Source organism: Meriones unguiculatus, chromosome 2 (assembly GCF_030254825.1).
Source record: "Meriones unguiculatus strain TT.TT164.6M chromosome 2, Bangor_MerUng_6.1, whole genome shotgun sequence".
In the NCBI taxonomy this organism is placed as follows: Eukaryota; Metazoa; Chordata; class Mammalia; order Rodentia; family Muridae; genus Meriones; species Meriones unguiculatus.
In genome coordinates, this window is record NC_083350.1 from 30,311,782 (window position 1) to 30,327,556 (window position 15,775).

General features: G+C 38.4%; 1 protein-coding gene across 4 annotated transcripts in view; it reads right to left on the bottom strand.

Annotated features, from left to right (window-relative positions):
- Window positions 1-389: 389 nt before the first annotated feature.
- Window positions 390-15,775, bottom strand: part of Slc27a6 (solute carrier family 27 member 6) — a 64,148-nt gene continuing 48,762 nt past the window's right edge. For 3 of the 4 annotated variants that reach the window (XM_060377236.1, XM_060377235.1, XM_021634115.2), the window contains 5 exons: window positions 10,311-10,401; window positions 6,173-6,371; window positions 4,808-4,905; window positions 3,714-3,844; window positions 390-1,265 (listed from right to left, as the gene is read on the bottom strand). In XM_060377236.1, the coding sequence (XP_060233219.1) occupies window positions 1,089-1,265; window positions 3,714-3,844; window positions 4,808-4,905; window positions 6,173-6,371; window positions 10,311-10,401 (696 nt within the window). In that variant the 3' untranslated portion in view covers window positions 390-1,088. Of the gene's footprint in view, window positions 1,266-2,815; window positions 2,854-3,713; window positions 3,845-4,807; window positions 4,906-6,172; window positions 6,372-10,310; window positions 10,402-15,775 lie in introns of all 4 variants that reach the window. The other variant, XM_021634116.2, reaches the window with a different exon arrangement.

Genomic DNA, 15,775 nt, shown 5'->3' on the forward strand with positions numbered 1-15,775 from the left:
CATTTCCCTGCTCTGCCCCTTTTATATTTTCACATTTGTTTGTCTCTTCAGTGTATTTTTTTAAGAGAAAGGAAATATGAGTACATGTATTTTCGGTCAGGTGCCTTTGATTGGAGTTTACACTTAAAAACAACACAACAAAGACTCAAGTTTCTGGGCTAGAGAGAGGGATCAGTGGATAAGAGCACTGGCTGCTCTTCCAGAGGGCCTGGGGTTTGATTTCCAGCTCCTACATGGCAGCTACAACTATAAATTTCCAGCTCTGAGAAATCTGATGCCCTCTTCTGTGCTCTGGGGGAAAGCAAGCACAAACGTGGTGCACAGATATACATGCAGACAAAACACCCACACACAAAAAATAAATAATAAAGAATTTAATAGCACCCAAATCACATAATAATAAAGTTTGTTTTATTGAGTTACAAGATAGAGAACATAAAAATAAACTGAGTAAAAATTTTACTATTCGTTGACAACTAGAATCGTTACATATTAGAAAGTATTTTAAGTGATTAAACTGTTAACTGCTTACATATTATCCTACATAAAATCTTCAATATTAAGGCAAGTATTTATTTACTGAATCTTCAAATTAAGGAAAAAGTCAGCCAAAGTTTACAATAGTTCAAGCAATCTTAAGCCTTATTAAACTTAAGGAATTTTAAGCTTGAGAAGGAAATACAGCATATGATGAACACTACTTCCCCATCTCTGCTTCAGAGTAAATCAGCATATTTGTTAGAGTCCCAGACTCAGGTGCTTTTACTTCCCAAGTCACTGTACTTTGAACTGTGTTCTCATTCTGGGCACATGCTGTGCAGTGTGCTGCTTTCTGGTGGTCCTGGGCAGCAGCTGTTAGCAGCATCCTCAAGTCAGCCTCAAGACCCTGGGGTGAACATCTCCTTCTTCACGGCTCACTGTGCTGAGAAGTGTGGGCCTTGACAGCTTAGGTATATAAAATGAATTCTTCAGTGCTTTCCAGTTTATGATTGAGTTATGAAAGGAACCCCTCCTGACTGTCAGTCAGGGAGCGCATGAATCTTCCTTCATCTTTCCCAGGAAGCCATCAAAGTCCCATAAATACAGCCTTAAAGTTTAAGCTCCTCTAACATTATCTGATTATAAATCTCTTTGGTCAGTGGAACATAAGATTTTTTCAAGTTATCCATAAAGTAGAGTGGGTCAGAAATCTTCAGGGGATTAAATCCGTCTTCTACCAGCTGTAACTTCTTTAGCTTGAATGTCCCTGTTGTTTCCATTTTGTCCTAAAAAATAATTACAGATCTGAGTGGAACCAGTTATTAGTATTTAAAATTACTATTATGTATGAGTAAAATGTTTAGAAACATAGGTCATATCTTCTTATCATATTTTATATCCAATTTACTTTTCCATATTTAGTATTAATTTAACATTAGAAATAGAAACCTTTAATTTATCTGTAAACTTTATTGAAATGTTAGCTTTTTAAATATGTAATAGTTAGTAATATAATCAACAAACTAAGCATGATTGAAACACATATCCTATTTCATGTTAATACCAAGACAATATTATAAATACATAATACTCTAATAAGAGTTAAAATTATAAAAGACAAAATTTATGATCCAAGTTTTCCCAGGAGGTTCTGGAAATTTTTGTCTCTGGAGTTGAACCAAAGGACAGGGTTAGTTCTATTTCAGCTGTTTGAGATGTGAGAAGGAAGCTTTAAATGTTAGGCTTTTTGTCCATTGTAGTGAATTAAATAATAATCATAACTGTAATGGCCAAGGTTCTGTTTAGAAAATTAATGATATTAAAATATTTTCTAACTGTGTATAATGCTGACTCAGTCTTCTAGAGTAGTGAAAATATGGCTCTCACTCTCTAATTAGATTTCAGAACTGCTCAAAAACAGGAAAGCTATGCTTTATACTAGTTTGTATCCAACTACCCAGAGGCTAATGAGGTCGTGAATCTTGGAGAAGAACCTGCCACGTTATTAAACCAATGTAATTCCTAACTAAATATTTAGTTATACCCCGGTTAAGTGTAACTCTTATCCCTCAACAAAGAAATGTCTTTTTGCAAGAGATGAAGACCACTACATAAAACTACAACTGGTCAAAATGCAAAAGCAGTGATCATAGGTTATCCATCTTCAACTGAGCCATCTACAACAAAAGCCCTGCATCCTTCACCTAAGGCTCAGGGAGCATTTTCAAAAGAGAAGGCGTGTCTGCTGGGAGATTACATCTCCTAGAAATGTCAGGAAGTTACACTTATGGCATCTCAACAACATGACTCCTTAAACAAGACCCAATCAGGGATTGATACCAACAGACATGCTAACACAAAAGGAGGAAATCTCAAAAGGCCCCAACCATAGACTAAGAACTGTAGGCAACTAAGGAATACTGAGAACAGGATGAAATAGTCTCCCAAGGAAGAGTCCCCTCATTGGTTAACCAACACCAAAAGATCAGCCCTGAAATAAACTGCATATAAGTAACAATTATATGAACTTAACCAGTTGAATTTATATATGTATGAATATGTATGTATATATAATATGCTATATAAACATATAAACAAAGAAAAAGAGGCCATACAGCAGATGATGTATAAGAAACATATGCACATGAAATGTAAGTACACAAGTAATATGGGAAAATTGATAGTAAACTTAATTATACTCTCATGGTCATGTCAGTTGTCTATATATGTCAATGCTTAAAACTAGTTAATTCTAAAATAAAAATACTTAAATGCTAATCCTCAACTTCATCAATAAAAGGTTCAGCTAACTAAGTTACTTCTTTTTTATACTTACTTGCTTTTATAATTTCAGAGAATTTTTCTGAGAATTATCTGAAAAAATATATAATATGCAAGTGAAACAAATAAATTTGGATGACGTGCACCTCGGATAAGCAGTAGCTTGACTATGAGCATTGGTTTACAAATGTTTTAAAATATGAATGTGATATCATTTTGTTCTACTTTACTAGTCATTTAATAGAAATATAACAAATATATTCTGGAAAAGTATGTGTTATGATGTTAAATACAGAAAACTACTTACTTCCGTGAATTGTATTTGAGCCACAGTATTAAATAATTGAGTGACAGTGTAAATAAGCAAGTAAAATTACCCAGAAGCTGAATAAGATCTTTTCAAACCACTCTTTACTGGCAATCTACCAAAATCTAAAAAGAGCTTTTATCCCAAAGGAAATGAGCTCAGGAATTCCTACAATAAAAAGAGAGGACTTAAACCTATAAAAACAGGTTGGGAGGAAAACTGCTTGAAGACAAATCCCTTCAGGTTCGGTAAATAACCTACAAGCAATTTGGGGTTGACCTAGTAAAGTCTAATTTTAGGCAAATGGCACCAACTGTCTTCAGAAATTATGCGCAAGATACAGTTTTGGCTTGCCACCCTCACTGAGAGTATCACTTCATTCTAAGGTCCTAGATGAAGAGGAAGAGATCTGCTCCACAGGCAGGACAAAGGCTCACCCTAGCACATCACGCTTCCTTCCTACCCAACTTCAAATACAGCATCAAACAGCACCCACTCTACATTTCTCCGCTCTTTATTCTTAAAATTACCCGATATAAATAAAACACATGCATTACCTAAATCAGACAGCAGTATTTTGGTATGACCCACCTCTTTGTTCTGCCTCTTACATTTGACAGTACATTTTGAGGCTGTAAAAATTTACCTGAATTCTTAAAAATCGTGGGCAGGCATAGGCTGGTAGAGATGAGGAGACTTGGTCATAAATTTTTTGTAAGTCAAAAGGCTTGTTTGGTTTTAGAATAATAGACGTCATCCCTGCTTTTCCTTCATAGCCTGGGGAAAAGATTGAAATAAAATCCATCCATTACTACGTGAATTCTCCAGATTCATCTGGTCACACACCCACCGCCACAGAGATAACTTTGTCTATCACAGAGGTTAGTTTCAATGTGGCAGTAGCATTACTGACTGTGTGTCTTTCCCTGGCATATGATGTAATCACTAGACGTCACTGAGCAGTAGGGATGACCACAGCTTGTCCTTCATTGGCTGTACTACAGAAAGGAAACAGGCTGGATGGAAGACACAAGAAATTAAGGATAATTTGCATCCTACCAAAATAAATACTAAGAAAGAAAACTGACTTAGAGGTAACTACACTGTGGCCCAGCAAAAATGCACATTTTAGTCACTGATGAAAAACTCAACTGGGATATTTGAAGTTATGAAAACTAGATGTGGGTATTTTGACTAAGTCTACATTGCCAACTGTCTGAATGCCATCTGTAGACCTCAGGGGCTGGTGCAGTTCTCCAGTCCTCAGGGATCTGTTGTCTCCTTCAGTCCCTGGCTTCCCCGCCACCCACAGCATTAGCAGGAAACACCTTCATTTGCATAAAAGGACACACTTCAGGCACAAGTGGTCTTACTAAACCTTTAAACTAGAACACGTTCCTATTTGGAGGAATGCACCAATACACGCCGTCAGAGGAAAAATGAGACAATTGGAAAGATCAGCTTCAACTATTTTCAAGTCGCTAGCGCCTGGCCAGATTTTCTAGCTTTTGCCTAAAAGCACACCAAAACAGTGAAATTCATCTGTACCGTTCCTCCAACGCGTCCATAAAGCTTGTTGCCTTATTTAAGGGCATTGCTTGCCAAGTCAAGGTGAAAATATTTTTAAAATGCTAATTTTAATGTGCAAAGTATTTTAATGTCGACTTAGAACGTAATAAAGCCTAAAGAGGACACGGACATTCTCTTCTGCAAGTCTCAGAGCCGTCGACAGCCACATACCTGGCACAGGCACGCCGTACACATTTGCTTCCTGTATGAAGTCCAACCTCCCAATCACATCCGCGACCTCTGTGGTCGCCACGTTTTCTCCTTTCCACCTAAATGACAGGCAGTGAGATTCGAAGAGCCAGCAGCTCCCACTCTGTTTCACTGACTCACATTTGGCTCTAGGAAGCACCTAGTGGCAAAAATATCTAGTTTCTAAGCAAATGTCATGTCTACCAGAGCATTTTGCTCAGAGTTCAATAAAAACTATCAGCTGTGGTTTGGTTAAAATAACTTAAGAGTTTTATTGGTATAAATTGTTCACTGTAAAATGTTTTTAAAAGAGCCATAAAATTAAACGATGATAAGGGGAATATATCAGGACAAAATCACTGCTTTGTGCAGTAATAAAAATTAGGTTTAAAATTTTATCCCTGGAGGTAGAACTTAAAAGAAATACTATAATCACCTCAGTTTCTTAACACACTTTACTTTCTAGGAATTAATTCCTTCACTTCTATTTTAATGAAGATAATTCTATAAGATGAGAACTTGACATACTTTTTTTTTATTCCCTTTTTATCTATCCATTCAAGCCCTTGGTAAGTACTTACTCTATGCTTTTGACTATTCTAAAGGCACTGAGTAGCAAAGTAAAATAAAATTTTAGGTAGGCTAAGGCAAGCTTGAAAAATTAGAAAAGAAAATGTTAAAAAAAACAAACAAGAAAAAAGAGGGGAAAGTCTCAGTTTCAGTATTTTTTCATTGTATCAAGAATCACCTCAGGACTGGTGAGACAGCTCAGAGTGGAGGCACTTGCCACCAAATCAGAGCTCAATTCCTTAGCCTATTTAATCAAGGTCATGCTTGGCAATCTGCAAGGCAAAGTTATCTGCAAGATAAAGGACAGCAGTGATAGGAGGAGAGAACCAACTCTCAGAGGTCAATACATGGTGTGACATGCTCCCGTCCCTCCCAAGCCACCCACACGCCCATACACACAGAGAAATAAGAGATAAGAAAGAAAGAAAGAAAGGAAAGACAAAGATTGACCTTAGATTTGATCCTAAGGCTCTTCTGTTTAATCATAACTCCCAGCTTCACCCAGGACTTCTGTTTAACCCTAACATTAGCTCCACCTCTTGCTTCTCCTTTTAGATCCTAAAGGAGGGTTTACTGATTGAGTATAGACTGGTTCATTTTTTAAAGCTATTATGGAGTTTGACGTCAGAAATCAGCTTCGAGTTTGGTCTTGAAGCAGATGGGGAGTGAATCTCTGTGTGGGGAATCACCGTGAAGATGGAAGGACCATGTGTCCCGAGGAACAGAAGCAGGAACTCACAGGCCCAGGGCCAGCTGGGCACCCAGCGTCACTCCTACCTGAAAGTGTCTCCAACACGGTCCCAAAAGTAAAGGAAGTTCTCATGATCTTGAACCATTAGGTCTCCTGTATTGAAGTAAACGTCTCCCTTCCTAAAAACATCAAGAAGCAGCTTGCTTTGCGTGTGCCTGTAAGAGCCTGTGTAGCCAAAGAAGGGATTCTTCATGTTCACACGAGAAATGAGAAGACCAGGTTCGCCTGCAAGACCAAGGGACATTTTGGCAACTGTCTGCTGCAGCAACCATCATTACAGATACCACACACACCTAAGTTTTATCAGAGAAACCCGGCTATTGTACGTTCTTGGTTCCCTTTGTATTTGTTTCAGTCCTACCTAATGGCCTTTATTCTTGGTGCTTACAACTAACACAACCTTTCACAAACACCCTTGCAAAAATCAACAACAAAATAATTCTATGCAAAGGAAATGTGAATGTAGTTTCTTTTATTCTCTGGGTAGACAGGCTGAGGGTAATGTCACTTGGAATTGCACAGATTTTAACTCGGGTAATATTGAGAGCAAATAACTCAATAATTTCAGTAAGGTGGTGACAGCAGAATAGTGATCACACCTGCTCTGCAATTACAATTCTATTTATTTTGATTAGCAGTTGTTTAAAGCTGGTATTACAATTCTAATTTTCTTAAGAAAAGAACTGATACCAAGAGGATAAAGTCAGCAGTCACAATCAGTAAAAGAACTAGGTGTAGAAGTCAATGGAGCCTTTACAGTTTTGGAGCTAAGATTCCCTGAAGTAGGCTGACCCAATTAACACAGTGGTAGAATGATTTTTTTTTTCCTCTGGGGTGTTATTCTGGAAGTACTTGACAGGGAAGGGGAGGGCATTAGAAAGAACTCCCATCTCATGACACTTACAAGTGCCACTCATGCTTAGACATTTATCCGAAATTATTATTCCAGCCAAGCCTATTTAATCAAGGTCATGCTTGACAATCTGCAAGGCAAAGTTATCTGCAAGATAAAGGACAGCAGTGATTTTAGCCTCTAAGGCCCTGGTTTACCTTCTTCTGGATTAGCTGCAGCGATGGGCTGAGCTACTCAGAGGGTCCTTGGCAAGGGCTGCTCCTCAGCAACTGTAGCGCCACTGCCATCCCTTACCTTCTCCCAAAGTGGCTTCTCTTTCTCATCGTTTCCATCCTCACTAGCACCCCTGGTTCTGATATGGTCACCACAGTTATACTGTGCACCTTCTCTATGGTAGCCTCACTGTCCTCAGAGCCTGGCACATGTATCTACCCCAATCTTATCAACAGCCTCTAAGAAAGGCTCTTGATGACAGCTTCCTTTGACCAACGCAGAAATGGGGGTAGACAAAGTAATTTGCCCAGTGTCATACAGCTATCACACAAAGAAGTTGGAGTGAACATTTCAGAACAGGGTCCATGTGCCTTCAAAGCCTCACATGCATTTGTGTAGTCTGTCAGGCTACATTTAATATTGCAGAATTTTTAAACACTCTTATCTTCCTCACAATTTGTACTGTTAGTTTATCCTTCTCAGAGCATATAGATCTGTTTTTCCTCTGATAACTTATTGTAAATGCTTACATAGGTCACATAGGTCACAATGTATTCATGCCTTTCCTGACGAGGCATAATTTACATAATGAAGGCACAGCACCATAATAGAAAACCAAATGCAACAGCATGAGGATTCTAAAGTAGAGTCAGTTAGCATTTTTAATAAGTGCTGAAATTACATAACCACAGTCCCAAGATTCAAGTTCCAGTTTCAGGTCTTATGATGGTTATAAACAAACATGCTAGGAAAGACCTCAAGTTCTCCAAGACTTCCGAAGTTCATCTTTTTTCTCTTGGAGAGTATCTGGAGAGTTGAATTAAGACATGTTTGAAACTGTATATCTTATTATTATTGTGGTGTGTGTGTGTGTGTGTGTGTGTGTGTGTGTGTGTGTGTGTGTGCCAGTGAAGCTGGGTGCAGGTGCCCTCGCAGGCCACAGGCTCAGATCTTGTGGAGCTGGAGTAACAGGAAGTTGTGAGCTGCCTGACATGGGTGCTGGGAATTGAGCTCAGGTCCTCTGCAAGAGCAATGAGCTGTCTGTGTTATCTCTCCAGTCACCAAGACACTAATTTGAACTGATTTGATATTCAGAGGGTTGGAGATTAGTTTTTTTTTTAATTCTTTATATTACACTTTATTCACTTTGTATCCCCCCTGTGGTTCCCTCCCTCCTCCCGTCCCAATCCCTCCCTTCCTCCACCCTCTGCATGCATGCCCCTCCCCAAGTCCACTGATAGGGGAGGTCTTCTTTTCCTTCCTTCTGATCCTAGTCAATTAGGTCTCATCAGGAGTGGCTGCATTGATTTCTTCTGTGGCCTGGTAATGCTGCTTCCCCCTCAGGGGAAGGTAATTAAAGAGCAGGCCAATCAGTTCATGTCAGAGACAGTCCCTGTTCCTATTACAATGGAACCCACTTGGATACTGAATTGCCATGGGCTACATCTGTGCAGGGGTCTTAGATTCTATCTCCACGCATAGTCCTTGGTTGGAGTATCATTCTCAGGAAAGACCCCTCTGCTCAGATTTTTTGCTTCTGTTGTTCTCCTTGTCGAATTCCTGTCCTCTCCAAATCTTACCGTTTCCTACTTCTTTCCTAAGATTCCCTGCACTCTGCCCAAAGGTTGCCCATAAGACTCAGCATCTACATTGATAGTCTCAAGAGACAACACATGCTGGAGAGGTTGTAGGGAAAGGGGAACCCTCCTCCACTGCTGGTGGGAATGTAAACTTGTACAACCACTCTGGAAAGCAATCTGATGCTTTCTCAGACAACTAGGAATAGCCCTTCCTCAAGATCCAGCTGTACCACTCCTAGGCATATACCCAAAAGAGTCTCAAGTACACAATAAGGACATTTGCTCAACCACATTTATAGTAGCCTTATTTGTAATAGCCAGAAGCTGGAAACAGCCCAGATGCCCCTCAGTGGAGGAATGGATGCACAAATTGTGGTATATCTACACAATGGAATATTACTCAGCAATAAAAAACAAGGAAATCATGAAATTTGCAGGTAAATGGTGGGATCTGGAAAAGATCATCCTGAGTGAGCTATCCCAGAAGCAGAAAGATGCACATGGTATATACTCACTCATATAGACATATAATATAGGATAAACCTACTAAAATCTGTACAACTAAGAAACTAATCAAGAGGGAGGACTCTTGCTGAAATGCTCAGTTCCTATCCAGAAAGGCAAAGAGGATGGACAACAGAAGAAGGAGAAAAGAGGGAACAAGTCAGGAGCCTGACACAGAGGACCTCTGAAAGGCTCTGCCCTGCAGACTATCAAGAGAGATTATTTTTAAAGAAGTAATGATTTTTTTTTAAAGCTCTCCAGTACCAGTAAAACACAACAAGAAAAACAGCAAAGCAGCTTTACAACTTGTATTATCACATCAAAGAAGAGATCTAGAAAGTCACATCTGGTGTTGCCTCATGGTAGAATTTGGGCCACATTTATGCAAATAATATCTCTGAACAATTCTAAGCGCACATCTCTACATTCTGCTTTCAATAATAACATGCAAGTAACCGAGACATTTGTTTTCATCAACATTTCTAAACTGAAAGTGTGAGATAGTCTACCTTGAGAAGAATAAAAGAGAGAAGCAAAGAAGGCAAGAAGCCACAAAGATTTTTCCACACCATTTAGTTGTCAGCTTGAGCCTCATGAAGTAATGTCACCATCGATTTACATAAGAAGGAAAGGAGTCTCAGAGCAGCCAATCTCCCACAGTTGCAAAGGTTCCAAGTATCAAAACCCAAATTTAAACCAAGGGTGCTCTGTTTAATGTGCCTAGGATAAAATAGTAACTTAATATTATTGGTGATATGTGATGTAGACATCTGCTATGATTACACACAAGATGTGTATATAAAGGTAAATAAAATCGAAAGATATGCCACTTAACTATTTTGCAATCTTGCATTTAAACAACGTAATTGTTGTTTAAATATCCAGCAGTTAAGCTGGTCCATCTGTGCTACCACTCAAGGCAGATCACGTTCTGAACAGTCATTTGTTCTTCCCTGAACTCAGCACCTGTGGATTCAGTTTCTTTGTTTAAGACGTTTTCATAATTCATCTTACCTTTTTTCACACAGTAGCACCAGCCTTGTTCATTCCTCAGTGGCTCATCTTTCTGGAAGTCATACTTTATCAACTCAAAAACAAAAAAAAGCTGCAAAATGAAGCAAAGAAAACAAATGAGCATTTGGCCATTCGTGCAACAAAAGGAACTGCTAGCAAATTCTCTGCTCAATTTAAACAATTTTTTTTTTCTGACAAAATATTTAACGGAGATTTGAAAATCGAAACCAGAGGCATCAGTAAACAGCCCTTCCTAACGGACATTCATTTTTGTTTCCTTCATGCTTTGCTTTACCTTAACACTGCTAGGATTTTCCCATAAAAGAGAGAAAGCAAGCCACAGAAGGTACCAGGCATTGACTTATTCATTCTTCTAATGGGGAACAGGAGGATCTGTTTCACAGTCTTGGAAAACATCTTCTCTAAGAGCAAATTTTAAACAGTGGTAAGATATGAGCTCTGACTATCAGGATTTTTGTTTTCCTCAAGGCCTCCAGAAAGGTGACCAACTGCCTACAACTTACAGTAGTAGCCTGACAACTGCTTGGCTTCCTCTGGGCCTTTCAAGTTAACTATTCTAAGCTAATTTGTAGTCTGTATGCCTCTGTGGCATAAGAAGATGTGTTTGACAGAATGTCCTCCTCACTTAAGAAGCCAGGAAAACTGATGTCCACCCCGCTCATCTTCAGAAGGTCTCAGCTGCCTCACCCTGTGGTGGCTGCCTCACAGTGTCATGCTGACATAATCATTCCATCAAGCCTGACCTGAAAGTGAACTGAAAATTGGCCAGGCCAACGCCCTAATTTTATTTAAAAGAAACATGTGGTTTTATTGGCCATTTAAACGTGTAAGCTTATTAAACAGAATTAGAAAACAGATTTAACATGGAGGTGATAAAATAACAAAGGCCAGTAAATAAGGAGGGAGAAAAGGCAATGAGATTTTTTAAATATGCATACTAAGAACACATTAATTAGAAAAATAAATAGATTAAGATAAATATGATATTAGTATCAAAGTATAAGCAGAACCATATTTGGTGTGCAGTCAGTGAAAACAACATGTGAGCAGAACCACAATTCAACATCCAAAAGTTTTTTTTTTAATTGTATTTAGTTATTTACTGTTTGTGTTTATGCTAGTGTGTGTGTGTGTGTGTGTGTGTGTGTGTGTGTGTGTGTAGGTCAGAAGACAAATTTTGGAAGTTAATTCTCTCCCTCTGTCATGTGGTGCCTGGGATGGACACTTTTACCCAGTGAGCTCTCTTACTCCCACCCCCAAACCAATTCATCATTTTAATTCAGTTTAAATGACACAATAGAACACTTCATCTAAGCCAAAGTGCTAAGATCTTAGGAGTTCTTTTTAAGCATGGTGAGGGAGTGACTAATGTCATCCCATTTGAAGACCAGGACCCCCCAAAGAGGCTGCAAAGAAAATACACTATTCTTCATTACAGAAAGATTCTTTATTAAGACACATGTTTATACCATGCTGGTTTTGTTGCTTTGATAACACGATGCTATTATGCTTGCCTAATGGTTGGTGGGAAGATTCCAGACATTCAGTCCAGCCTTTATCACCTTGTTCCAACAGGAAGAGAGAGCCCTTCCCACCACCCATCCTTTTCTCTCTTATTTTATACCTTTAAGTACTTTCCCAGCAACTTCAAATATCAATTTTGATGCTATTTACTTTCAATTAATTTGGCAACAGTATACACTCGTGAGAGCTACTTCATAGTGAATTACTGTCAGTGAGTCTAGGGATGGCAGAGGTACTTTTATAACTTCAAGGGAAGTTAAACACACTATAACATCTTTGAATCTAGTCTGGATCGAAGCATAAATGTACCCCTAAAGAAGTATCTCTCTTCTCCTTTCTATCTTTAAGAGGCCCCGAAGAGAGTGGCAGCAGTGTCTACGCTATAGTATCTCAAATAAAAACAGTTACACTTTAAAGTCCCAAATTAAATCATACACGCGTGTCTCTGTATGAGGTCCCGTTCACAGCAATATTGATGTGTTTTCCTCCAAACTGTTTCGTCCACAGTTGCATGGTTACCCAATAGCTCCGAGAGTCCCACATGCCTTTCTATTATTATTATTATTATTATTATTATTATTATTATTATTATTGTTATTATTTATGTTTGAAAGCATGTGTGTGCGCGATGTGCATGCATTGTTCACAGAGGCCAGGAGTGGCATCAGATACCTTGGGGTGGACTTAACAGATATTGTTAGTTACCATGTGGGTGCTGCACGTTGAACCCAGGGCCTTTAGAGCAGCCAGTGCGCTTACCCGCTCAAACATCTCTCCAGCCCCACCTGTATGTCTTCCTAGATTCAGGTACAGAAATGTCTATATTGCTGAGGAACCCAAAAGTAACTTCCTCAAATAATATATGAGGAAATTTTAAGCCAGAGAAAAGGAACTCACTCAAGTTATGAAGTCCAGTAGCTGCAGAGTTGACATTGGAGCTGGGCTATCTGTCACTGTCTAACATGATTCTTGGCCTTCACCCTCAGTTTCTTATTGGTTGTCTCTAAGACCCTGAGATGTTGTTCTTTTCAGGAATGCACTCATCTGTCTAAGATGCTTAGGTCAACTAGATAATAATGAGAATTTTAAGGGGGTCTTTAAGCAATGTCAACAATGATGTAGCTGAGCTTTGGATCATCCATCTCCATCCCAAGAGCAGGAGGAAATGGAGGTCAGTCTATGGGCTGCAGAGCTGTTCTGATTCTAGGGAAGACACATAGCCTTGCCCTTGATACTTTCCTGGATTTTGCCCATGAGCTGTTCCCTTGGCTGGATTTAGACTGTAACCTTGAGCTATAACCTTGAGTATTACAGCTTCCAGTGAGCTGAGTCCTTGTCAACTGTCAAGCCTAACTGGTCTTAGAGGCTCCTGAAACTGAAAGTGAAACGTTGAAAGTGCTCTAACTTTGCATTTGGTGAACTTTGCTTATGGTGAAGAGATGCTTACATTTAAGAGGGTTAAAAACAGCTTGTAAAACATATCAGGAAATAGGCTTGTCAACAATTCATATTTTATTTTTGTATTGTTTCCCTGGATTTACTGCTATGGAAGAAATACCACCTGCAGCTCTTCTCCGCTATCTATGTTGGTAATACATGTACTTTATATTTTCAGATCTCATTTCCATTCCACTTAGAGACATAAAGTGGATCTGTTTAATCTGTATTTAATGCTGACCACTCAACTTTTAAAATTAAAAGTGACTTTTTCAAAGTTTTGTTTTATCTTGAGATTGATCAAATGTTTTCTTTCAATACTTTTTTTTTTTTTTAAATCCTTCTTATAATACGTATGTGTTTCATTCTCTGTTTCTTTGTAAAACTTTTATTTTAGGGAACTCCATTGTTGCTTTTATACTGGGAGAGCACTGTATCTATTACCAAAATCTCTAAATGAAGGATGAAGATATTTCTTTTCTGTCTGGTCTTCGTTATTTTGTTAACATTTTGAGAGATACCTGAACCATGTCCTATTGTCAACCAAGCTATGCTTTCTGCATCTGATACTTTTTTTTTCCCCTTAGCATCACCTGGCTCTTTACATTTTGTCCATTCATTTCACTAGTTTATATTTTCATGTTTGTTATTCTGTACAATGCTTCATTTACTGGAACATCATATGCTCTTTGGTTAAAGATTCAAATCTTCTTCTAGTGTTGTCAAAAGAATTATTTCTCCCTGTGTCCAGCACTTTCCTGCAAGAACAATTAAGTACATGCCAGAGTTGTCTACACTTAAGAACTATCTTTTTACTTATGTGCACAACTCCTTAATCCTATTCATCTTTTTCATAACAATGTTTATTATCTGTTTTGTTTTTAAACTTTTTATGTGGTATTCATTTCTATCATAGCTTCATTTTTCATTTATTTCCTTTAAGCTGAGCATGTTTAGTTTTTAATTCCTTTGTCAATCTATATTTTCCTTGAAACCTAATCTCATGTTTAAATGAGATCTCTAATGTGATCTTTTACTGAGTCTATTGAAAAAAAAATATTTGAAAACATTTACTGGCCATGATGAAGCACTTACTGTTTTGACGCACTTTGTATTTCCTCAGCTGCCTTTTGTATATAGCTATAATTTCCTTTGTTTCAAGGCTTCCACCCTCCATAGATTTTTATGTTTAGCCTTCCCAAATTATTTCCCCAGATGAAATTACCACAGAAAAGTTGGTGGCTGCCCATAACGTTGATTTGAGTTTGCTTCTCATATTGTTTTCAGATTTCTATTTTGCTTAAATCATGCAAATTTATGGGATGCTATCTCTCTAGTTTATGCACTTAAGTAGTAGGGTTACAGCCATTGCATATTGGAGTTTGTTACAGTGAAGGAGAAATCCTTCACTCACATCTCTCTAGTTGGAAACTGATTCCTCCCTCAGTAGTAAGCTTTCAAGTTTCAGGAGACATACTTATAACCATCTTGCTTAATGATGGAATAACCATTGAAATATTTTTTATTTGCACCATAACCCGAAAGCAGGTGGCTGAAATGATAAGAACGCAGACTAGAATTTGCACAGTGTTAGGTACAACTTTTTAAAAATATTCAAACTATGAATCAGTGAACTAAAATAAATTGAAAATCAATATTTTTCCAAAAAAAATATTGGAGACTATTGTGATGTTTTATATTCCTGACACAACAGCAGTCTTCCAGGAGGAAACTCTAGGGAAGTCAAGCCAGAAGTGTAAAGACAAGTTACCTTCAACACTCTTGTTGGAAGCTACTGTGAGGTGACTCAGCTTCAAAATGCTGTCTTCACATAAATGCAAAAAGAATGTTAAATTTCCTAAGCACTGTAGTAATGTCTGTTAATATTCCCCAAGTGCATGAAAAAAGTGGGTATTATATATTTAAGATTTACAGGTCCCATGTATATCCTTTAGTTTAAGTAGCTTGTTTATTGTATTATTCAAATATCCTATACCATGCAATTTTGTTTATTTCCCCTTGAGATGCTTTTTTTAGACAAAATTATCTTTACAAATTTTGTGGTTGTTTTAGCAAAAATTCTACCCTTCTTTTTTTTGTAATTTTTATTTTTTTATATTAATCACAGGTTCTTTACTTTGTATCCCAGCCGTAGCCTCCTCCCTCATTGCCTCCCAATTCCACCCTCTCTCCCTTATCTCCTCCCTGCCTCTCTCCAAGTCCACTGATAGGGGGGGTCCTCCTCCCCTTCCATCTGACCCTGTTTTATCAGGTATCTTCAGGACTAGCTTCATTGTCCTCTTCTATGTCCTAGCAAGGCTGATCCTTTTTCGGAGCGGGGGGTGGGGGTGGGGGCGGGGGAAGGAGGTCAAATAGCCAGCCACTGAGTTTATATTAGAAATAGTCCCTGTTCCCCTTATTAGGGAACCCACTTGGATACTGAGCTACCATGGGCTACATCTGAGCAGAGGTTCTAGGTTATA